At 41.8% G+C, this 23,749-nt stretch overlaps 2 protein-coding genes across 2 annotated transcripts in view; both read left to right on the forward strand.

The window, feature by feature from the left end:
* The window catches only part of il1rapl2 (interleukin 1 receptor accessory protein-like 2), a gene marked incomplete at both ends in the record, with an annotated part of 361,181 nt that extends 357,995 nt beyond the window's left edge, over positions 1-3,186 (forward strand). The window contains 4 exons of the mRNA XM_080466033.1: positions 2,098-2,220; positions 2,489-2,716; positions 2,865-2,895; positions 3,098-3,186. Of these exons, the coding sequence (XP_080322159.1) occupies positions 2,098-2,220; positions 2,489-2,716; positions 2,865-2,895; positions 3,098-3,186 (471 nt within the window). The remainder of the gene's footprint in view (positions 1-2,097; positions 2,221-2,488; positions 2,717-2,864; positions 2,896-3,097) is intronic.
* Positions 3,187-8,844: 5,658 nt separating this feature from the next.
* LOC308111216 (beta-1,3-galactosyltransferase 2-like) lies at positions 8,845-20,351 on the forward strand. Its single transcript, XM_080466034.1, has 4 exons — positions 8,845-9,004; positions 14,011-14,197; positions 15,662-15,898; positions 16,320-20,351. Exons 1-4 carry the CDS (start codon positions 8,979-8,981, stop codon positions 16,917-16,919), a joined length of 1,050 nt encoding a protein of 349 aa, XP_080322160.1. The 5' UTR covers positions 8,845-8,978; the 3' UTR covers positions 16,920-20,351.
* The last annotated feature ends 3,398 nt before the right edge of the window (positions 20,352-23,749 follow it).

Below are 23,749 nucleotides of genomic sequence, written 5' to 3' on the forward strand. Positions count from 1 at the left end.
ATAAAAAAAATTTTTTAAATCATCTTGTTGTATCTGACAAAAACAGAGTCCAATTTCTTTTTAATGGAAACAAACAAACAAAAAAAAAATCCCTCATCCAAATTAAATAAAAAAAACCCAAGGTAATTTATTTTGGCCTAATTCAACGTGATATGCTTCGCTACAACAACAGATACTGAAGTATATTTCCTCAGCCCCTATAATCTCCTCACAGATTGTTATTATGTGTCGCGACAGAGAGAAACATGAGGAAAACACAACCTTTCGCATGCCCGGCATAGCGATGTCATGTAAATTTCTTTCCCCCCCGAGGGCGCACACATTCACCGCAGACAGCTGGCCTTTGAAATATCTGCTAAACACATGTAATGTATGAAAACTGGAATCACAGTCAGCTGATTGTGTACATGTTTACCATGTGTTAACACCCCGGGTGGTGCGTGCCCTGATTTACAAATAAACGTCCTCCTGCTGCTGCTCGGCAGCGGGAGGGGGTGAAATCAATCTAATTCTCTCAGTACGCTAATACTAGAATATAGCTCAATCTCATAGAAGTATTTATTGCTTGAACATATTGGGAGGGGAGCGACATCACCAGTAATTATCACCTTATATTAATCCATCTAATTTGTAATTTACGATATGCTGATGACACTTACGGATTTATTCCAAATGGTGAAAGTTCACCTCCAGGCTTCAGGGATGCTACAAAAGCCTTTCTAATGTAAAATGAGCACAAGAAAGAAAAGAGAAACTGCTTCACCTCCTCAAATAAAATGATTATTTCTTGTGTATTTTAACTGATAAAAACCTAGTTGGTGGCAGCAGATGAAAAAAACTGCACCAACAGAAGATGTTTTTATGTTTTTTTGTTTTTTTCTTAGATCTGCTCAAGATGAGTATGTTTCTGGCCGCAAGAGTTTTTTTGTTTTTTTTTAGTTCATTGAAAGGCTTCAATATACACACACTGTGTGTGGATTTCTGTATTATTCTACAATATTTGACATAAAATACAGCAGCTTTAGAATGAATGAGTATTTTTCTTATCTATTCCCACATTGAAATGGCCCTTCAATGTGCCAGCAGGGACACCCGGGTCAAAATGAACATAATTCAGCTATGAGCCCATTCCCCTCTGTGAGTGGATTTTTAATCCAGACTATGGATGCCAGCTCCAGAAGAGGTTTTACAGGAGTTACAGCTAAAGAGACCACCAAGTGAATGTTTATGTGTGTCACAAAATCACCACAAGAACAGGACAACCAGAACATCTGGTATGCCGTTATAACAAAGGGAAAGACTGGGCGGACAGCGACCAGATGATATAGCAGCCTGACACCAATTATGATATTTCAGAAAGTATTTTTCGCAGCTTGGCCCACAGTTCTTTAGTTTTTCCTTCAATGGGCCACCAAAAGATCTCATTCGACCCACACGTCCATGGCCATCGACCTCGGGCTGGCTCCAGTCGTTCAACCTTAAGAATGTCACGTCGTGAAAGAGTTGTGTTTCCGTTTATGGGCCAAGGAACTCTCACTTCCAAGCTCTTTGAAAAATTGCTTTCGAATGTTGAGAAACTGCAGCCATCCGTCACCCTCAGGAACAAAGGCTGGATATCGATCAGGTCGGTTCAGATCCGTCACCGCCACCAAATGTTCTGTGACTTTCTACGGACTGCTTGACTTTGGTTAATGTGTCCTGTAGGTCACTTACAGGTGGCACTCTCAACAATGAATGAAGCAACAATATGAACATTATGTGGGGGTTTTTTTGTATCATAAAGCAGCAGCGACCAACCGTTTTTCTTTGCCGCCTCAGCAGATTTCTTCTAAGAAGAGCTGCGGTCCACAGCTCTCAAATCTCTGATTTGACAAAATACTACAATGAAGCCAAGCACGAATGGACACACCCACTGTCCCCCTACAAACAACAACCAGAAGCCTTTGAAATTCCCAGCTTTACATCCTTGTCCTGCAAAGTGTTTTAATCTTGTTTTTCTGGCGGTCTTTAACAGCCCTGTGGCGTCTTCATGGGTGCAGCCGCGGTGTGAACGGGGGAAATATAGTAAAGTAGCTATTCTGCTGCTCCTGTCTCCAGGTGATGGACTCTGGTGAACAGGGACTCTTTGGGGACTTACAGACTACTGTCTCCACCATTGCCATGACAACCACCTCTGCCTCCCTGGCGCCCCCTAATGAGAGTCGCCATAGCCATCATCAGGTGAGTTGTTTTTTTGTTTTTTTTAAATAGTAAATGGAAGAAAGAAATGGTACTGGAATACAGCATCCTCATGAACTCCAGATTTTTAATTTGAAAATCTCCCGTTTAAGCAGTTGCGTCAAACTTATTTTCTTCGGGGTCTAATGCAGTCTTGAGTGAATGTCAACATATTTAGACTTCAATACACGTTTTTGTCTAAATCCAAATCCTCCCTGTGTTTGAATCCATAATGAAGATAATTCCATTACCGGCCCTGGTTTATTTTCAGGTTGCCTTGGCAACAGAGATCCCCGACTACAACCAGATGACCCTGCCCCTGGGCGGTCACAGTGCCCAGATGCGACATTTCTGCCGCAGCTACGAGTTCCAGCTACCCCCACAGCCCTCCTCCATGTCGCCCCCGCTCCCACCCCCCTCCACGGTGCAGTTCTCCACCCTGGGCCCTGGGGGGCGCCATGTCTACTGCAACATCCCCATGACGCTGCTGAACGGACAGGTAGGGGGACGAGACGGCCCGGTCGCTCCTTTTGTTTTTCCCTGTTCGTAGTCAGTTGGTAGCGTCTGCTCAGTGTATCCCTTTCTGAAAATGTTTGCATGTGATCAAACTCTAAACAATTAAATTAAAACCCCTCTTTTCTCCCCAGGGGTTCAGAGCAGTTCACTGGGGAACAAGAGGTCTGTTTGGATAAACGAGATCTTAGAAAGAAACACAGTATATATATATATATATTTACATTTATGTAAAACAGACTGGGAAATGGTAGTCTTGTGTAGTAAAGTTGCCATGTGTAAGACCTGGTTTTCATTTCATAGCTGTAGTTTTTCAGAGCGTGGAGGAGGACTGCGGCTGATCACTGCTCTGCTTTGTGTTTCCCAGGTGCCTCAGAGCAGTACGCTTGGGAAAAAGCCGGAGCTGCACCTGAACAGCACCTTCGTACCTCTCACCAGCAGAGAACTAAGCTCTGACATCTGGTAGACGGACTCCCCAGCCGGTCCGGGATCACAGACCGCTTCACAGACTTGCTTTTCAACTGGCTCCGGGTGGACTGGCTTTTGTCATTCTTTTCTTTTCTTGGACAGTGTACAGACTCCGCGGGGTTCATTTTCAGGAGAAAGACTGATTTCCGGCCACTTTGTTCCATGCCGTGAGGGAAAGGACTGCGTTGCAGCCTGGATTCACACTCGTTGGGTATAAAAGCCACGGATTAGAAGTCAGATTTTAAAAAAACAATTACACACTGGTTTTGGACTGACTCAGCAAAACTTGGACTGAAGTTCTGACGCAAAAGAGGGGAACGGCGCTGGGGAACATCCTCTGGTCAGACTGAGTTTACATACAGGTGTATTTGCATGGATTTAAGAACCGGAGATTGAACCGACCTGACGAGGAGAACGGTGAGTATTCACAGACAATAGTTTGTCCAACAACCTGCCGCGTTGGACCTCCGAGCACGAAAGAAGAAACCTTTAATATGTGCTTGCACACCAGCTGCTGTCGGAGCCAGTCGATTGGTCCAACGTTTGGACACTGGACACAGGAGAAAGAAAAAAAAAAAAAAAGTAGCGCAATCTCAGAAGGCCCGATCTTCTGCTTCTGTGAGTTCTCACGATATCTAACCGAGCTGTTGACGAGGTGGCTTGTCTGGCACGTGAGGCGGGCATCGAGCAACGCTTTAGGGATACCAGACCACCTTAAAACAACGAGTCAACCTCTCCAAACGCTGCTCCTCAGCTTAGGTCAATTGGACAAAGCAGAACTGGTCGACTCGAGCATTTTCTCAGACAATGATGGGAGTTTTGGGTGAAACCACGAGGTAAAACTGCTGAACGTACGAAGGCGAATGTACCGTTTGGTCGCGGCTAAGCTAGCTAGCCGTGTAAGCTAGTTGTAGACTTGGGGCGCACGGAGACAGGAAACCAGCTGCAACTAGTCCACTCCAAAAAGCCAACTGGCCAAGAGATGAAGAGTCAACCTTCACTACCAGGCGAAGAGCGTAAAAGATTTGGCTTTTTCTATTTGCATGACCACCCATTTAGATAATTAAAAAAAAGAAGAAAAAAAAGGATAAATAATAATCAAGTAAACATAGATGAGAGAGTAAATGACACAATCCTTCGTTGTTGCCTCTTTTAATATGGAGGCTCATGAGGATTTTCTGTTATATATTTGTTTTCCGTCTGGCCATGATGAAAAAAAATAGTGATAAAGGGAAAAAAGGAGGCTTCCCTCCAAAAAACATTTTTAGTATTTATTTCTTTGGGGGTTTTTTTGGTTGACTTAAAAGTTTTAGAACGTGAGTGAACATTTTTACCAGGCTTTGTTTTTACTGTTTGTTTGTTACAATAATCTCTGTACAGCTTCCATAACTTCTGTATAGACCTCTTCATGATGGTGATTCGTTCCCTGCTGTTTCTGTTGACGCCCACACGACGCGCCCGTGTGTTCCAGAGCCTCCTTCTGCCTCTGTTAACTTCCTCTTTTCATTAATGGATGAGTACGTGAATGGACGGATGTCTCATGGCAGTACAACCATGTGAACCGGACCGCCTCCGGTCAGCCTGCATTAAAAAGCTGTACTCCAAGCTGAATCAGACCACATTCTTCTTTGTGAGCTTTAAAAAAATCAACAAAAAAAAAAGATCCAGATTATTACCATAATATTTAAGCAAAGTGGATGATGTTTTGAATTTACACAAAGGTACTGTCATTGTCTTATTAGAACCAATGATCTCTGGATATTTGCGGTTGTTTGATACAATAATTATTTGAGTTGTTCTATTCGATGGCAATATACAGTATAGTGATTGTTCTTTGAGTTCTGCTAATTTCTTTGAACTATTCTTTGGATATATTGGTTGAAATAATTTAACTGAGAGCAAATAAAAGTTATATGAGTTGTTTTATACATGTCGGACACTTTCTGCTTTCTTGCTTACCCATCTTTTTTTTTTTTTTTTTAACTTGTCCTTTTCTTTTTCCACTTTCACTCGGATTTCCTAATAATTCCACTGGTCATATTGAATGGCACTAATCCCAAGCTTCTGTTCAGTTTAGCGGAAATAGACTGCTGCACTTACAACCGCTTTCACACTCTGCCGGGCTAATCTGAGCTCAGCTGAACTGAGCGGCAGTGACTTGAATGGATTTTGTCAAAAGTCCCCGGAAATAGAAGCGACGGCAGCTGATAACGATTGATTCGGAAGGCGTGGCGACTATTTCTGACGATAAAAGTGGGACTTTTGGGGCTTTTAGGGAGAGAATGATTAAGTCACCAGACTGCGATGGCAATTACCAGAAACCCTGCAACTTACCTGAACCAGGATTTGACTCCCTCCACAATCTGTCCGTCTGCTCTGTCCGTTTCCTCCATTTCGATCCCACAACTGAAACAGCAGAAAGTTTCCACCTCTGAGTCTGGTTCTGTAGAAAGTCTACTTTATTTCACGCTTTTTTTTTTTTTTTTAATTAACATATGAACCAACATGATTTCTATTCAGCCTCAAACTATCTTTTATTATAAAAATAACTTACTCTGTATTTTAACTGTTGCAGGAGCAGTAACAATGAACTAGTACTGAAACAGGGACTTGACCATAATCCAGACCATCTCTAACCCTTTGAGGAAATTACATTTCCCATTTAACCAGTAGCAGGCCGTCAGCGCCTGCAAGGCCTTCTCTTCAGGCTGAAGAACAATATCTGAATCACAGACAGTTAATTACATTTTGTCCATGAATACTTGTTGAATAATTTTATATGGTCTGTCTGCTTCCTCTCATAGCTCCTCTCCTGGCTGCGCTGCTTCCAATCATGTACTTTCACGTTTAAGCTCTTAACCAATCACATTTAGACCATCACCTGTTGCTAAGGTCATTAAAATCTGCCTGGGCCTCCACAGTCGATTCTGAAGGCGTCTGCAGCATAAAATAGGTGCTGATCACTGTGTTTCTTCAACCAATCAGATTTTGAGTTGGCGACGCAGCACCTTCTAGAAGGCGTCAGGCTACTTCAGCTTATTCAAGCCTTCTGATTGGATCGTCAAAGTTTACTCAAAAATATAGTTGTGTTGATTTAATAGCGGTTTCGTCGACTTCCAATGGCTGAAGGAGGAGAAGATAAGGATTTTCCACGGCAGGATTCTGGATCAGATTATTTATCGGACACAAGATTTCAAGACCACGAAAAACTGATATTTCATGTTTGTCACCCTCTTCGACCCTTGAAAGTTTTGGGAATAGCAGAAAAATACCCTGAATGCAGCCTCCTCCGGCTGAACTGAATGACACGGAGCCTTTTGGATCCACCTCTCTCTATCTTGGAACAGAACTGAATATCATGTATGCCATGGGTGATTTTGGAGGAACATTTCCCACTGAGCTCCTTGACTTCCTTCAGTAGAAGATTCTGAGTGAGAGCATGAGGCAGCTTTATTGGTGATCAGGGCAAAAAATCAACCCCAGTATTTTTAGCCAGACGGCTAATATTGCAAATATTGGTGACTCCACGAGTAGATTTTTCATGTTTTGGATCATTGTCAAGCAAAATAATAAGACAATTTGTACTTTTTTAAGTTGCCATATGAGATCAATGTCTTGATCTTTTCTCGAGAGAGAGAGTTGTATTTAAAGATTTAAACATGTCGGTTTCCCCAAAGAGAATGTCTGTTCAGATCCATGTGAAGATATTTCATTTCAACATGGGGTGTTTTTACAAAAGGGCACAACGTCTGTAAAAGCCCAGTCACCGCCTCAGTATCATGACCTTAATAATGCCGTCAGCAAAAGTTTCATTTTCTTTTCCAAAGTTCCAAAGTTCATGTTCTTATGTAAAGCAGAAATGGAGGGTACATGATGGAAACGTTCAGCACATTACCACAGACATGAAAGACTGTGGTTGACTCGTTTCAATTCTGCAAACTCTCCCTGTAGTTTCGGTCCTTTTCAGAGTTTGTAGAACGTGCAGGTTAAAGTGTGACAGCAAGTCGGCTGTCAAAACAACCCTTCAGAGACTCTTGTCTCGCACATCAAGGACAGGACGTCACACCACCTCACACACCACAGATAAAGTTATTAAGAACTAACGAGGAAGAAGATAGTTGTTCTTATCAGCGGTGATAAGTGAGAAAGGAGAACTCACCATCGATTTGAGTCACAGGAAGTTGTCAGACGGAAGAGTCCACTGAGCTCAGAGCGTCAGTGTGTCATCGGCAGGTTGGACAGAAACACATAAGCCTCGTTTCCACAGTGCCCCTTGGTGCCGGTGCCGGTCGGGTGGGGTCGGCTATCCGTAACCTTAGCCGTATTAGTGCCGCGTTTCCATTACACGGGGTTCGGTTTGAAATGTAGGCGGGGTTATGAACGGTTGCGTGATCACGCAGGATGTGACGCCATTACGGGAGGACATTTTCAAAAAAGTTACCTGATTGCTGCTGAAGAACTGATTCGAAATGGCTGCTTGCTGGGAGAACAGCGGTTGTCACGGACCAATGAGCAGACGGCAGTGTTGAAGCTCCTCCCCCTCATATCCGGCATGTACCTGGTACCCCGAGTGGAGGGGTAGCGAGGGGTAGCGAGAAATGGTTAGTAACGGTTTTGAGTCAGTGGAAACTCACAACAACCGGTTCCGACCTGACCCGTACCGGCACCAGGGGGCACTGTGGAAACGGGGCTTTAGAGACTGAAGAGTCACAGAAAGACGTAGACGTGAACGTCCTTTGTCCACACCCCACAATGAAGACAGCTTCATGAGGCGCTTTTCAACTATTAAACACTCAGCCCTCCTCAACTTGACTTGCCTCGCCTCTCCTCCGTCATGTGCCATTGCAATATAGTGCCACCATGGCGCGGGCGGGGTCATCTGCGTTTTCCCCGTCGAGCACAAGTAATCACCCCCGACATGATGTATTTCATTATACCTATTAATAATATTGCAAAATATGGATCGTTACAATTATGTTTCTCTGTCCGGTGTTTCGGTTTCACAAAACTTAAGTGGAGACTTCTGCCACCAGCAGTCTTGGAATAAGACGTAGGACATCTCTATTTGATAGCGTTCTTGTTGCGATCGGGTTTAGAAAATGACAAGATGAATGAACCGCCCTCTGACTGATCTGTGTCATGATGAGCCGGCCAATCATCGGACTGGTTGGTGGGGGGTGGGGGGTGGTCGGGATGGGGGGGCTGCACACACACACACACAGTGGCGTGGCAGTACCTTCACTGGACCAGAGTAAGGAAAACATTCCCCTTCAGGGAGGGCTGGCGATGGTCACTAAAAAGCGAATAAAAAAAACCACCTATGATGATCACTGATTCTCCTCGAATTTGGCGAGATGGAAAAGTGAAACTGTGGTGTCAAGAGAAACGGAAAAAGAGCAGAAAGAAAAGCAGAAAAAGAAGAAGGAAAAAAAAAATGTATGTGTGTATGATTGTGAAATGCCCCTACATTGTAATTTCACGCAAGTACATCTCTACTGTAAGTTGAGTGGCAAAAAAGTTACCTGACTCTGAGTTGAAGAAACCAGCAGCAAAATGTAGTGATAATGAGCAGACAGTGGGAGTGATTCAAAGTCAGCTTGCCGAGTCGTGTTACTGCAGCAGTTACCGTGAGGCGTTTCTATCCTGATCTGACCTTTCCCGCATGTCGTCAGGAGTGTCTGAGGAGCTGACAGCCACAAAACACAGAATGCAGACAGACAGAAACATCCTCACTTCCACCTGACGACAGACGACTCTGAAAACTCTGCTTATATCTCAAAATGCTGGATAAAGCAGTTTTCAAAAGGTGAGTGTTTCCTTTTATTCCATCACTCCAGGGAGGAATAGTGCACTGAGTGTGTGCGAGGCGCATATGTATATTGTGTCTGAAACTGAATACAGTAAAAATTGATTTACTCTCAATTACACCCTGTTTGTTTTGAATCTATTCAGTTGAAGAAATCACGTTTTCTTTGCTGCCACTTCCTCCTAGATAATTTTTTTTTATTTGCAAACTAAAATAGATTATTTTCAATTAATTCTTTAAAGTAAGACAATCTAAGATAATTTCTCAGATTAAAAAGGGATATTTTAAACAGGCTTTCTTTTTCCTAAAAGTGCAAATTGAAAATGCTTTATTTATTCATTTATTCTGCAAAAAGAAAAAAAAAGATTATATCTGTTAATCACTAAAATAGAAATATAGACGCCAGTACATCTGCAGGCTTTTTTTTATTTTGACAATTTTATCAAAACATATTATTTAATTGTGTGCAAACCAAAATACACAATGGAATTCATGTTTTTCTTTCACTGTTATTTATTAGAAAATAATTCAGTCAAGAAAAAAATATATCTTTATACTTTTTAATCATATCAGATCTTTATTTAATACATTTTCTGAAAGCAGCACATTGTTTTCCTTTTTGTGTTTTTTTTACTCATTGTGTACACATTATGTATACAAAAGTATTTTTTTAAACAATCAAGAAAAGGTGGCTTCCATTTGGAAATAATCATTTGTAAACCAACATTTTGTATTTGAATTTCCAAAGAAACAAAAATTCCGTAGTTTTCCCCCCTTTATAAAAGGTAATTTCTCTAAATGTACACAAAAATAGACTGTTTATACAAGCACATCTGTAGCTTCTTTCCGAGGAGCTGAATTTGCTGCTTGCAGCTCCAAAACACCACCAGTCTCTACTTGTCCCTGTCAGGGCATACTGGAGTCTGGGAATACCTGAAGACAGTTCTGAATCAACTCGCCCACACCTTATGTAAATATGTATCACCGCACAAAGTCGCCACAAAATAAAGCTTAAGTGTTGCTTTTAAACCGATCAGAGAGAAGCTTCAGTTCAAAGTGACTTTTTGAATTGTGCAGGCTTGTGCGTCTAATAACGGACGTGTTTATCTGTGTGAGATGTCTATTATTCATTAGCGGGTTTCTGCTGTTGCATTGACAAATACTTGCTCTGTTATTTTCCTCCCGTCTGTTATCGCTCGTGCAGTTTCTCTCATTTCCCGGCTTTCGGCGTCAGAGCTCCTCTGACTCACCACCAAGTGAGCAGACACTGGCCAACGCAGACATGTGACCGGAAAACTAAAGAAAATGAACAGCAATGATGTGAAAAATCTATGCAAAATATTTTCGGCACGTCTTTGCAGAAGTCATTGATTCCTGATTATTAATCGGAGTAAATCCAAGCAGGGAGAAGTGAAGAAATTGTCATTTCAAGATGTGTTGTGACTGCATGGGTTTATGACTTCAGACTGAAGCACTGAGCTGAGGCTAAGAATAGCTTCGCATGTGGTGAACTCTTCTCCGTTGCGCTATAGGTTGTAAAATCAAAGTTATATCATTAACACATATTCAAGGATATGCTGCTGTCTACAATCTGTGCCGCTTGCTACAAGACTCTTCCTTTGTGGGTTAGGGTAGTTCCTGATTGATGCAGATGCTAATGGAAACTTTTAAAGAATTCATAAATGCCTAAGTGCACGGTGAGTTCCAGCTCATGATGACGAGGATGGTGTCAGTGAGAAAGGAAGAGGCTAAATGTGTCTTTATCAGTGTTGCCAGATCTCGCAATACAAACAAGCAAGCAGCTCTCTGGAAACAAGGCCAAAAAAAGCCCAACAGACTTCTTGATAAAAGTGGAAATACATTTATTCTGTGTGCAGTAACTTGACAGTAAAGCAGTCATCTGTACCCAATCCAATGCTTTTGTCTATATATCCATCTGAATGCTCTGTAGAAAACTAGTCAAAGTGGAAGCTTTGGTATCTGTGTTTTCATATATTACAAGAGAATACTGGGCATTTGGTCCAATGTAATTTGACTTCTTTGCCAGTCGAGGTTGATCCAATTTATTGGCTTCGATGATCCACAGCACTGATGGATGTGCGGCAGGCTATAAGTGGCTCGTTTACGGGTACTGGAAAAGGACAAATTAACTTGTTTTGCTTTTGCTGGGAGACAATCAGAAGTACAGGCAGCAAAGCAACCCCAAATAAGCACCTGTACTTTAGAAAATAAACCCACAACCCGCGAGTGATGGGATTTGCAAGTGACTTGAGAGAAAAATCAGACGTGGCAACACTGGTCCTTAATCCAATCTGGCTATGGGCAGAGATTAATTATCATGATCAATGAACAGAAAGCAGTCAACACTGTATCTGATCTGTTCCCTAATTTGGCATACGGTGTTTTATCTTCTAAACAGACAAAAAAAACATATAATTTAGAGTTTACAAATTAAAAATTAAGTCACCAAAGAATATAGATTAAGACTGTAAGACTAATGCCATGAGTGACATTACATGCAAACAGGAGTATTCAAACTGATTTAGGGTTTTTCATGCCTGAGGCATGTACAGATGGAAAACGATCTGCTGGAAACTTGACCAGTTCCGTGGTCATTTGCATGTTTTGCTCTGGAGTGACTGGATGGAGCAACAAACACAAATCCAATTGGATATCGTGGAGATGAACTGGTTGGTTGCAGGAAACAATCAAACATATATACACACATGAAATGTTCTGCAAAATATAAGTAAAACACCATATGGGAGATTAAAGTGAAATGCAAAGATTGCAGGATAGATGTAAGAAGGAGTACAACACAGAACTACTCCTCTAAGATTCATGGGGGAGTCGTAAAGACCTAATAATTTAAGGTGTATAACATTCCTGAAAGATGAATTGGTCAAAAAGAAAGAAAGCAAAAAGGATGTACCAGGAACTTTACCTAGACTATGGCTTCTGTTACGACCCCAAAGAGGGAGGAGGGAAAGTTTAACTTAAAGATGGGCGTGACCATAGACATATACACTAGACACCTCACCGACTGGCAGGAGCATACGTCAGTGCGGCCGCCATCTTGTGAGTGTCATTTGTCAGGACGTCAGCAACGATGCCGCATCACTGTACTGCGTTTGGTTGTGCTAATAGACAAAATCAGGCCAATCGACAGCGTGGGATTACCTTCCACAGGTAGGAAAAACATATTTTTTGTTGTTGTCGCTGTGTTTAGCTCATATAACATTAACTTGGGACATAGATGAGCTGGAGCCGTGGGAAATGCTCTCTATTCCCTGGCTTAAGCTCGCGCTCAAACAACAACACCAACAATATCACCATCTATTGGGTTCATCTAACGGAGGCTATTTTAGTTGCAGTGTGTAGAATATTACATTTAAAAAGAAATCAGTTGCTTTTAACTGAACTGTGGTCATAGATGACGGCTACTGACTAACTTTTGGCGCATTTGAAGGTTTCCCACCAACCAAACGGCGAGGAAGCAGTGGGAGGTCGCCCTCCCAGTGGACAGCGAAGGTTGTCAATTCAGCAGAGCGTTTCATTCGCCAGTCAGAACCAGGGCAGAACATGAGCGTGTCCTCTCTCAACCGGTTGGTCCGTGCAGACATTGGATCACAGGACATATTTTTTCTCAAGGGGCACATCGAGGACACACAGTATGGCATTGAAAACCATCACTTTGGGCAGTGGTAGTTTCAGTTTTCCACAAACTAAGATTCCATCACATTGCAAAAATGAGAACACTAAAACTCCAAATTGGCAATTCACGGAAGAGGCTGTGCAAGACAGTCCTTTTCCAAGGCTTCTGAATTTGTGAAATGAAGCAACCTCAAAATTAGTTTGTGGTTACTGTTATCAATCTATAAATATGTAAATATATGGAACAACAAATATGTAAATATAATTAATAAATCACTAATATAATTGGTAAATATGGAACAACAACTATATAATGTGAGGTTAATATGTAAGAATAATGTCATATAATATGCAATAGATAAATGTATAGCATAAATATGTAATAGGTAAATATGTAACAATAATTTTTTTATGGAATATTAAAGGTAAATATGTAACGATAAATAAATGTAGTATAGGTAGATATGTTATTGTGTGTAAATATGTAAATAAGAAAATCTACATTTGTTCCACAAAAAATGTTATAACTTGTGCCCTAATGTACATGTTCATTGTATATAAATGTCACATTGTGTGTAAATAAACGCTTTTGCATATTTTTGTCATGGGCTCCATCATGTTGCTGCTCTAAAAGGAGAGGACAGCGTCCCAATGTCCATCTGCAAACTTCTTCCATTTCCTCTCAATACTTTCTATAAGTATGCTACATTGGATAAATGAATAAATAAATGAAATAGTTATTAATTTAATAAATTAAAAATGAAAGCAATGATTCTTCACAGTCATGTAAATGTATATCTGCGTGGTTTTCTTCAGAAAACACGTCGCTGTCACACAGACTTGTTTAGGCTGACGGGGCAGACTTGCCACTCACAAGATGGCGGCCGCTGTGATGTGTCGGAGCGGCGGGCGGACAGAGGCGGTGCGGCGTCTAGTGTTTATGTATATGGGCGTGACTGCCCGGCCAAAATGCAAATATCCCAGCCCCTGACCAAGCCAGTCCTCCACTGCACCCACTGTGGTTGGGTGACATGCAGGAGTGATGTGGATTTCAAGATGGTTCAGCATTGTAAGTATTATCTAAATGATGAGCTGGTGAGAAGGTTGGAACGGGTAGATAGAACCAGAGAGTTCAGTGGTAGTAATAAAAAAGATACTGACTAAAAACATCCGAAATAGTGAGGTACCGGCGAATCGCTCCTTTCAATGATTTATACCAGCAACACTTTGGTTGGTAAATTCCACATTGGTGGCGATTCCAAACAATCCTCTGCGGTGAGCTCCCACAAGGGAAGAAGTCTCGAGGTGGTCGAGGAGTTAACACATTCTGAACGTCTTCACTTTTGTCTCAGCAGCGGCAAAAGTCCTTTGAAAAGAGTGAGACGGTGGTTGCTGAGTTTGATGCTGGTCCTCCTAATGGGAATCGGGGCTCTTGTTTTTTACATTCTGAGCCTGCAGCTGTTGTGGCCTTTGAGCTTCTGGGAGCCACGCTCATGGTTGGACCCACCACTGTACAACCTGTCCGCTTCAGACAAGAGCGTAAGTCTGAGTCATTCGACAGGGCATTGTGAAAGTTAAGCACATCATGCATGGGTCCTTCCCCTGACTGATTTGTCATCAGTCACAAGCAACAACTAGAATAGAATAGAATAGAATAGAATAGAATAGAATAGAATAGAATAGAATAGAATAGATCTTTATTTATATAGCAACTTTCACAGACATGAGTCACAAGGTGTTTTACAGCACTAAAAAGAAGAATACATATAGAAAGAAAAACATACACAGCTATACAAAAAAGTTAAATTGAGCAGCTCCGGGTCAAAGGCCTGCCTGAATAACAAAATATAAGTAGCACAGGAGTGAACAGCTCTTAGCTGAAGTGGAAGAGCATTCCACTGCTTTGGTGCAAGAGCTTCAAATTGAACAATCACCACAGGTATTGAGCTTGGTGTGTGGAACAGCAAGCAGCATTTGTTGGCCAGACCTGAGCGCTCTATTGAGGGCACAGGGGTGAAGGAGGTTGGCAATATAAAGAGGTGTTTAGCCATGTAACAAACAACACATCCTCTTATTACATGTTGTTTCTTTAGTGTTTAGATTTTTCCCGCCAATTTGAGAAATGAGTTACTGCGATTTGATTTCACAACAGACTGAGGCAGTGTGTCAGATGGGAGCATGTAATGTGAGAATCAGGGTGTGAATATAAAAGATATGGAGGGTATAATGGGGGGGGGGGGGGGGGGGGGGGGACACCTAATTGTTTAAACATATAAGCAGGAAAAGAACAAATCTTCTCTGAGTGATGATTAAAGCTTCCTACACAGCAGATCCGAAGATGTGAAATAAATGCCTTAGAAAGCTGAATAAAACAGAGCTCTCCCCTGCCATCCAATAACTGAATTATGCACTTTGTGGCAAAGTTTTACACCTGCTCTCTATCTGAAGAGCCCTTAAAGGGTTAAACTCTACTTAGACTGGTTTTTTTATGATTTCCTCTCATAAATAGAGCAAGGCATGTCAGGAAATGTTTAGCCCTTTGCTGTGTCAGAAACATCCTGCATCTGGTTTCATCACAAAACGCCTCATGGTTTCAGGTGAATGTAGATTAGATTTGATCATTAAACAACCTCAACATGACTGACTGGGACTTTAATAATCATCAAAGTACAACTGTCAATCACAAAGGACAGTAGTTATATCTCAATAGCTCATTCCAGACTCAAATGCTCTGACTCCATTAATTCAGTCTCAGCTAAACCTTTGAGCCCAAAGGTCCCAGACAAAACCTGCATTCATGCTCAAACTATTGTGAGAAACATTTTAGCATTGTGTGTATTCTGGACTAAGTTAACTGGTTAGTTTCACTGGATATACTGTATGAATTCTACAAGGTGCAGATATTGAGCTTAGAAAAGAGTTTACATACCTGCATGATCAGAGGGAAGAGTCATGTGACGGATGGTCTTTTCAATTCTACGTCCCCACGTTTTGTGTTTGCAGTTCTTTGTGGAATACCCGCAACCGTACCATTTCATATTGGATGAACCCAACAGATGTCTCCACCAAAGCCCATTCTTGGTCCTGATGATCCCGGTGGAACCCCACAACAGGGAGGCCCGCGACATAATCCGTAACACCTGGGGGAAAGAAACCACTGTGCTGGACCAAGTGGTCGCCCGCTACTTCCTGCTGGGACTGTCCGCAGGAAGAAATGGGTCTGAACCCATCGAGGAAGGAGTGAGTTCATTCAACCATCTTTCCCCTCAACCATCGTAGATTCAAGGACACCGCAGATTTTACGATTCGTGGAATTAAAAGTGTCTCAGAACTTGTTGGAAGCGTGTCCCAGACTATGACTCATATTTGAAAGTGATCAAAACAGTTTGAGGTTGCATCTATTTGAGCAGATTGCTCGTGGTTTTGTCAGTGTGGTATTCAAGAGCAGAAAGTGTTTTCACAGATCTTATAAGCGGCATGCAGACTCTGTTAGCGACACAGAACAATACAAAACTGAATTTAGAACAAATTAGATACATTTGACACGTTTTACTGAAGTTTTGGATGATAAGAACACCGAAACATAGTCAAAAGATGATCATAGTATGGAAGTGGAATCTTTTAATTTCTGTTTTAAAGTACCCAGTCTTACTTTCCTCAGGTTTTAGAAGAAAGCCAGAAACATCACGACATCCTCCAGAGTGACTTCTTGGATAGCTACAATAACCTCACCATTAAAACCATGGTTATGTTCGAATGGCTCAGTACTCATTGCCCCAACACCTCCTACGCCATGAAGGTTGACTCGGACATATTCCTTCATGTCCACAACCTCGTTGACATGCTGCTGAAAGCCCCCCGACAGCTCTACATGACGGGATACGTGGCGAGGGGAGCTACAGTTCTTCGAGATCCCACCTCAAAGTGGTTCGTGCCTGCCTCCGTCTTTCCTGATCCGACTTATCCGACGTATGCCCTGGGACTGGGCTACATCTTCTCGTTGGATTTAACCTGGAAAATTGTGGAGGCATCGCCGCATGTCAAAGCGCTTCACATCGAGGACGTGTACGTCGGCCTGTGCATGAGACATATAGGCATCAAGGTGACGGATCCTCCCAGAGGCGACTTGTTTCAAATCTCCGCGCCTTCTTTCACAGGCAGCTGTCAACGGACGTCGGTCATTGCCGCAGTACTGAAAGATTCTAAACAACTTTTGGACCTGTGGAGAACTTTTGAGAGTCGACCGCAAAGTGGATGCTAATCTGTCTGTGCCTTGTGAAAATTGTGACTTGGTTTAAAGACACACCCAATCCAGGTTCTGTGGGCTGGTGCAAGTAGGAAGAACACACTGTTTACATTATATGTCACTGCCTTGAGGGTCTTGAACATTAAGGTGTTCAGGGCCTTCGATAGCAATCGGGGATTACCATGTAGATTACTGAGAGTATCAGGTAGACATGGATTTGCCTCAAAGCTAAACAAATAAGCTCGATATTTTGTGTGATGGTCACTATTTGACCAATGTACTGGGATATTAAAGAGGTCAGTATTGAAAGCAGATTGTTAGTTTACCACTGGTGGGGTTTATGTAGCTTACCACTCCTGGGTGAAAAATCGTCAATTTGCCTCGTGAATTGCAATAATCCGCATTGCTGTTCATGTTTTACGCAGATGATCCTTTTCACCCTTCAAAGCTGTGAGAGACTGATCTCATGTGTTACTGGAGACGTGTTTCTTTACCAAACAAAGTGCTTGAATAGGAGTGGAAACCGTGTCCTCAGCTGCACACTATGTGGTTTTGGTGTCAGCAGACATGTACCAGCATGGTGCAGCCTATCCTGGTGGAGCTACAGTAATCATTTTGTTCTCCTTGTTATTACTGTTATTATTGCGTCAAACTAGAACAACTGACAGTCTTGTAAATACTTTGCAAATTGCTAGTTTATTTTTTAATTTTAATTATCCTCCAGATAATGAAAGTAGTCTTTTGACATCTTTTTTCTCCCATTTTCATATTTTCACACAAACAAATCTCAAGAACTATTACATTTATTACACTAAGGGCTTCCGTTAAAATTTTATTTTGACGTATCTATTGTCAAATCAAACTTTATTTAAATAGCACTTTATACAGTAGATTGCAGCACAAATGGCTTTATGGGTTAAAAACGAAAATATAAACAGTGAAACCCACCCTCCCCCTGCCATTGTACATAGACGTTGAAGACAAGTAAATAAAAAACCAAAATAAATCACAACCCTAACAGGTTAGAAACATTAGGTCAAAGCTTTACTAAAAGGTCTTGAACCTCTTTTTAAAAACAAGAAAATTGTGTTTTTCGCAAAGTGCCTGTAAATGTCTGGTTTCTGCAACATTTTCGCCACTTGTTGATTATGGTGATGTTCTTTATATGAGTGCTTCAGTGTACCATTGAGCCTTAATGTTTGTAACTGGCTGTGGTCGTCTCGCTCACCCTGTGTGAGGAGCTTCACTCACTGGATGACCTTAGTGTACAAGGCTCTTAGTGGCTTGGTTCCCCCTTACTCATCTACTCTTCTCCAGAGAACCAGCAGCTATTAGTCCTTATGCCCCAGTGACATTTTTCGCCTGCACGAACCTCGTGGTCGGACTGAACTGAGAAAGTGAGCATTCAGGCTACGTCCGCACCGCAGGCAACCGCGAACCCTGAGGTTCTCAGAGCCTGAGATGGTTCGTATGGCACCAACATGTCAGAGATGTACTTTGGTGCTCGACCATTAAAAGTCCATTGAAACGGATTTTGGACGCTGAATGATCCAATGACACACAACAAAACTCATGTACATATGCAGTAGAACCTCTGTCAAGCCAACCCAGTGCGAGAGGACACCCTGTGCTGGGCGGACACGTCACTGTGCACAGACACATATTTAACTGTTAACACACCTTAATGAGGACAACCTGGCTGACACGGACAACGGACAGGCTTTTCCTGGCCATTAGTTTCGATTATTATCGGGTGAACGATTATATGTGACCAACCAATGTGACAACTAACAATGACATTAATATGAAGTTTGCTGCTACATGTTCGGCATTTAGCACCATTGGACCTGAGTTGGACACAAACCGTGCTCTCATTCACACTTTCCTCCCACAGTCTGTCAAATTCAAACTTTCCCACCGCGAGCCAATGCGCGCTCGTCAGTTTTGATCATCACATCTGTTCCATCACAGCCTGGTTCTGTTGTTCTCAGTTCCTATGAAAAGGTTTCACACGACGACACATGAGTATACACATAGATTTAATATAACAGGACATGATATGGCTATAAATGGCACCGTGGTGGCGTGGTAGTTCCCTCTATTATCTCAGATGGGTTGAAATACAGGCCGGGCGTTCTCCTTGTTCTCCTTGTGCAAACGTGGGTTCTGCTGGTTCTATGAGCTACTGGGGTCAACGCACAGCTCTTTAATGAAGACAATTCTCAACCTCACTCCTAGACTACACGTCTGCTGTTTAGAAAAACACAAAACACAGAAAAAAGTTAGAAAATTCAGTTAGTTGTGATGATTTTAATTGTCTCAATCCCAGAATAGGAGTGAATGCACTGGAAGTTGGCAACAACCCCACCGGAAAATGATGTGAACGTGTCGCATGAATTTGTATTTCTTTCAATGTGCTGTACAGTCCTTTATTAAAAATAGTTGACTGGTTGTGGAAAAGGCCTAATACCTGTAAGTGACCAAGAATTGACTCAGCATCTTTGAGACACTCACCAAAATGATCACATACATCTTGATTTTGAATATTTTTAAGATGTGTTGCAGATGCAGAATGTCAGATTATTCTCTTTAAAATAACAATCTCCTGGGGAAGTGGTTTGGAGGGGCGCCAGTGACCCCAGACTTTGTCCTGCTCTGAGGTCGTCTGCATTAGCTTGTATTTTGAATGTCGGTTTTTTATAATATTTTCATGTATTTTCTGAGCTAACTGAAGGTCACAGTTAGTTATTCATTAAATCTTTTGGAGACAATTAATAGGTTGCCAACAGTCATCAACAACTTTGGGTTGAACCACAATTAGACACATTCTTTCACTGTTTCAGTCATCGATAGACTGCGAGGTGGTTGTAGATTTTAAAGGTGTTTCACAGCTGATTGGACAGGTACCAAGCAGGGAACCAGCTTTTCAGGCTCTGAACAAACATATCCATGATGCCAGTGTTTAATAGTTGTAACAGCTGTATAATTATGGTTGAAAAGCAGTTATAAAAAAGGCTTTTTTATTGAAGTGCAGGTGCAAGGACGTCCTGTCCAAACCTCTAGATGACGTGACGCAATGGGGGGAGTGACACCTCCTGGGATCAAACCCAAACCTCTGTCATGACAGGTTTGTTTCCTAACTAGACCAACAGTGCTCATGTGCTTATGTCAAATCTGTCAATACATTTGTCAACATGTCATTTATATATGACAAGCTCAAAAACATATTTTGAATCATCACGGGCACACGTTTAGTCCCAATACTTTTTTTTAACTTTTTTGATTACATTTATATCAAAAGAGCGATTGCATTTATATTAAGATTTAAAGAGAATCTTTTTTGTACTTGGAGTGGGAGGAGAAGGGGTTCGTTGAGTTTTCCTCTGTTAAAAACACAGAGAAATGACTGTTGCATTTGGTACTATATAAATAAAGTTGAATTGAATTGAATTGAATTAATTAAGCCATTTTCTCTTTATGGCTTTAAAATGTCATGTTTGGTGATCAAATAATATGATGTCCCAATTGTATTTCAAAGACAACTTTTGATCTTTATTTCCTTTAAATTGTCAGTTCACCTGCCAGCTTTTGTGAGACTCGTCTGACTTTTCATCGAGAGACAGAGCATTTGACCGAGAGACAGAGCTTTTGACCGAGAGACAGAGCTTTTGACCGAGTGCAGGAGAAGCACCTGCAGAAGCAGCAGGAGGAGGAGCAGGAGGAGCAGCAGCTGGAGACGCAGCAGCTGGAGGAGAAACAGCTGCAGGAAACGCTGCTGGAGGAGGAGAAGCAGGAGTTAGAGCAGGAGAAGGGGAGCAGGGGGAGGAGGAGGAGGAGGAGGAGGACCAGGGGGAGGAGCGGGATAAGAGAGAGCAGAAAGGAGGAGGAGCAGGAGGAGAGAGAGCAGAAAGAAGTAGCAGGAGAAGGAGATAGAGCAGTAAGAGGAGGAGCAGAAGAGATGGCAGAAAGGAGGGGGAGCAGGGGAGGAGCAGGAAGAGAAGGAGCAGAGGGAGGAGCAGAAGAAGAGAGAGCTGAAAGGAGGAAGAGGGTGAGGAGAAGAGAAAAGAACACCACAGAGAAAAGATCTTGTCAAGAACCTGAGACCACACCCCCGCCCCTCCCCTCCCCCACCAGAGCAACAGAGTGTGTTGTTAAGAAAATAAAAGATGTTAAAAACAGTAAATCCTGCTGCATGATGAGTCTCGTTAGAGTCCAGGTTGGAACAACCACCCAACATGTGACAACCACCTGAATTCTTCTAGAATTTACTGACAGAACAATTCAGCTTGTTTTTTTCATTTTGGCTCCTCGTTACATTTTGGGTTCTAATATGCCCGGCTAACACCCCCACTCACCCAAACCACCAAAATAAAAAACATGTCAACATCTAAACACTGTGGCACTGCTTTTCTACATTATTAAATAGGAAAAACCTTCATTCTGTTTAACCAATTTCACAACCAATGTAAATGGAATGCTGTAAAAGTACATTATTTACAGAACTAAAGTGAATTGTGCTTTTCACCTGTCAACACCTCATACACAGAATAAACAAACGTCACACAGAAACATCTGGTTGATCCAAGGAAGGAATGTTACAGTGACACACCAGTGCTGACCCAACACTCACAAACACATCACAATGGGTGATATGAGATAAAAGTGACATGTGACGTTTCTGTATAGTTTGATGACAGTATAGGGGGACTGATGATGAACCTCCTTCCTGACCTCTCTCTCTCTCTCTCTCTCTCTCTCTCTCTCTCTCTCTCTCTCTCTCTCTCTCTCTCTGTCTCTCTCTCTCTCTCTCTCTCTCTCTCTCTCTCTCTGTCTCTCTCTCTCTCTCTCTCTGAGCAGCAGCACCCCCTTGTGTTGAGCTGGTGTATGAGAAAAAACTGGTTCGTCCCAGTGAGGTGGTCGGAAGAAAGGCCGCCAACCTATTTGAGTCAAACACGAGTAAGTGCAAGTTTTTCGTGATCTAATTATGACATATTGCATTTAACAACAAATATAAAGTGAATCCATGGCTGCCTGTCATCAATGTGCGTCCATGAAAGTAGGTCAATCTGAGGCGCAAAATAAACTGTTTCTATCGCAGCATGTTTGTTCTCATATTTGTAATGCTTTATGTTACTGTCTTGGTTAATGTTAATGGCTTTAGATTGGCACCGTTCCTGAACAAACCGGAAGTCTTCCTCACCCAGGTACGGTCAGGTGAGGTTCTCAGCATTGAGGGTCCAGACGTGGGACAGTTTCTGTGCTGGGTTGGAGTCGAAGAGGATCCAGAGTGAGTGTCGGTAGGACAATCAATTGTGATTCACTCTGTCCTCGCACAACGTTCCCACTTTCCTACCGGTTTTTATTTCAAGTCGCCCTTTCGAGCTGCACGTTCTGTTTATTTGAGACATTTACGTTGGATTGTTTCGCTAAGGGAAATGGTCAGGATGAATGTAAAGCGTGTAACTAGTTGTGTGTCAAACATAAGGTCTGTGGGCCAGAATTGGCCCCCAAGAGACTCCAATCTGGTTGCCAAGCAGGTTGTAAAAATGTCAAAATCATTAATTTCATTCATTTCGTCGTTCTATTTCTGTATTTATTTTACTGCTTGTATTTGTTTTTAAAGTACAGCTCAGATTCGTTTGGTTCCACAACAGATTTCTCTTTTGGAAGGTGTTTGGATTGATATTGTAATATTTAAGTAATTATGTCATCAACAAGGGCTTTTGTCTTTGTTTTTTTTAAACTTTTTTGATATTTTTATCACATCTTGGGATATTTTTCAACTATAACTTGAAGAAATATCTATTTCTTTCTTGTTTCTTGACTTTCCAAATGATTTTTAGAATGTTATGAAATAGTATAAGTCGAAAATAGTTAAAAGAGTTAAAATGCTCCATTTGAAATCTTGAAAAACATTTTGAAAGTATCTCAATGAGTGTCCTATAAAAGGTGAAATGTCATCGGGAGATTTTAGCCCAAGAATGATTTCTTATGACGACTATACTGACAAAAAGGATCTAATCTTGATTCTCTGCCTCGTTGTTCTGTCTCCGGTTCAGTGTGATTTCCAACACTAGGGGGCGTATTGAACTTTTCTAGAACCCATCAAACTCACTGGAACAACAATGTTAGTTCAAGCTCATCATTTAACTTACAGGTCGAAAACAAAGCAGCGTCCATTAGCATACTCTGAGACTCAAGCTCTACATGTGACATTCTTAACTGAACCAGGTGAAGAGAGAACAAAGAATCTGCCGATAACCTGGAGAAGAAAACATATCAGCGTTCTCACTTTCAAGGATTCTTTTTCCAGCATTAAATAATGCATCTTTATTTCACCTACTATAACTGTTTGAGTGGTAATACACTTTGATACATGTAACCTGCCTAATGCCTAATAGAATGCCCAAATACAATATATCATCATCTCAATAGAAGCAAGAGATTCATGCTGAATCATGTTTTTTTTATTAATAACATCCAACTGTCTTCCAGGTTATATGAAGCTATTTATAGTTATGTTTAGTGCGTGTGTGCAAACACACATTGATACATGCACACACACTGGAAAGTGAGGAATGACGAGGATTCGATTTGTTTGATTTGGAAAGAAACAGCCGAACAAACAACCTTTATCAGTCTGGAATTCTCTTATTTGATTGTTTGACCGAATGTTGTCTTGTTTAGGTTGGATACAACTCCACAAATCTCTGTGTGTGTGTGTGTGTGTGTGTGTGTGTGTGTGTGTGTGTGTGTGTGTGTGTGTGTGTGTGTGTGTGTGTGTGTGTGTGTGTGTGTGTGTGTGTGTGTGTGTGTGTGTGTGTGCGTGGTGAAGAATGGTCTCT

This window comes from Lipophrys pholis (genome assembly GCF_963383615.2).
Source record: "Lipophrys pholis genome assembly, chromosome: 6".
Taxonomy (NCBI): domain Eukaryota; kingdom Metazoa; phylum Chordata; class Actinopteri; order Blenniiformes; family Blenniidae; genus Lipophrys; species Lipophrys pholis.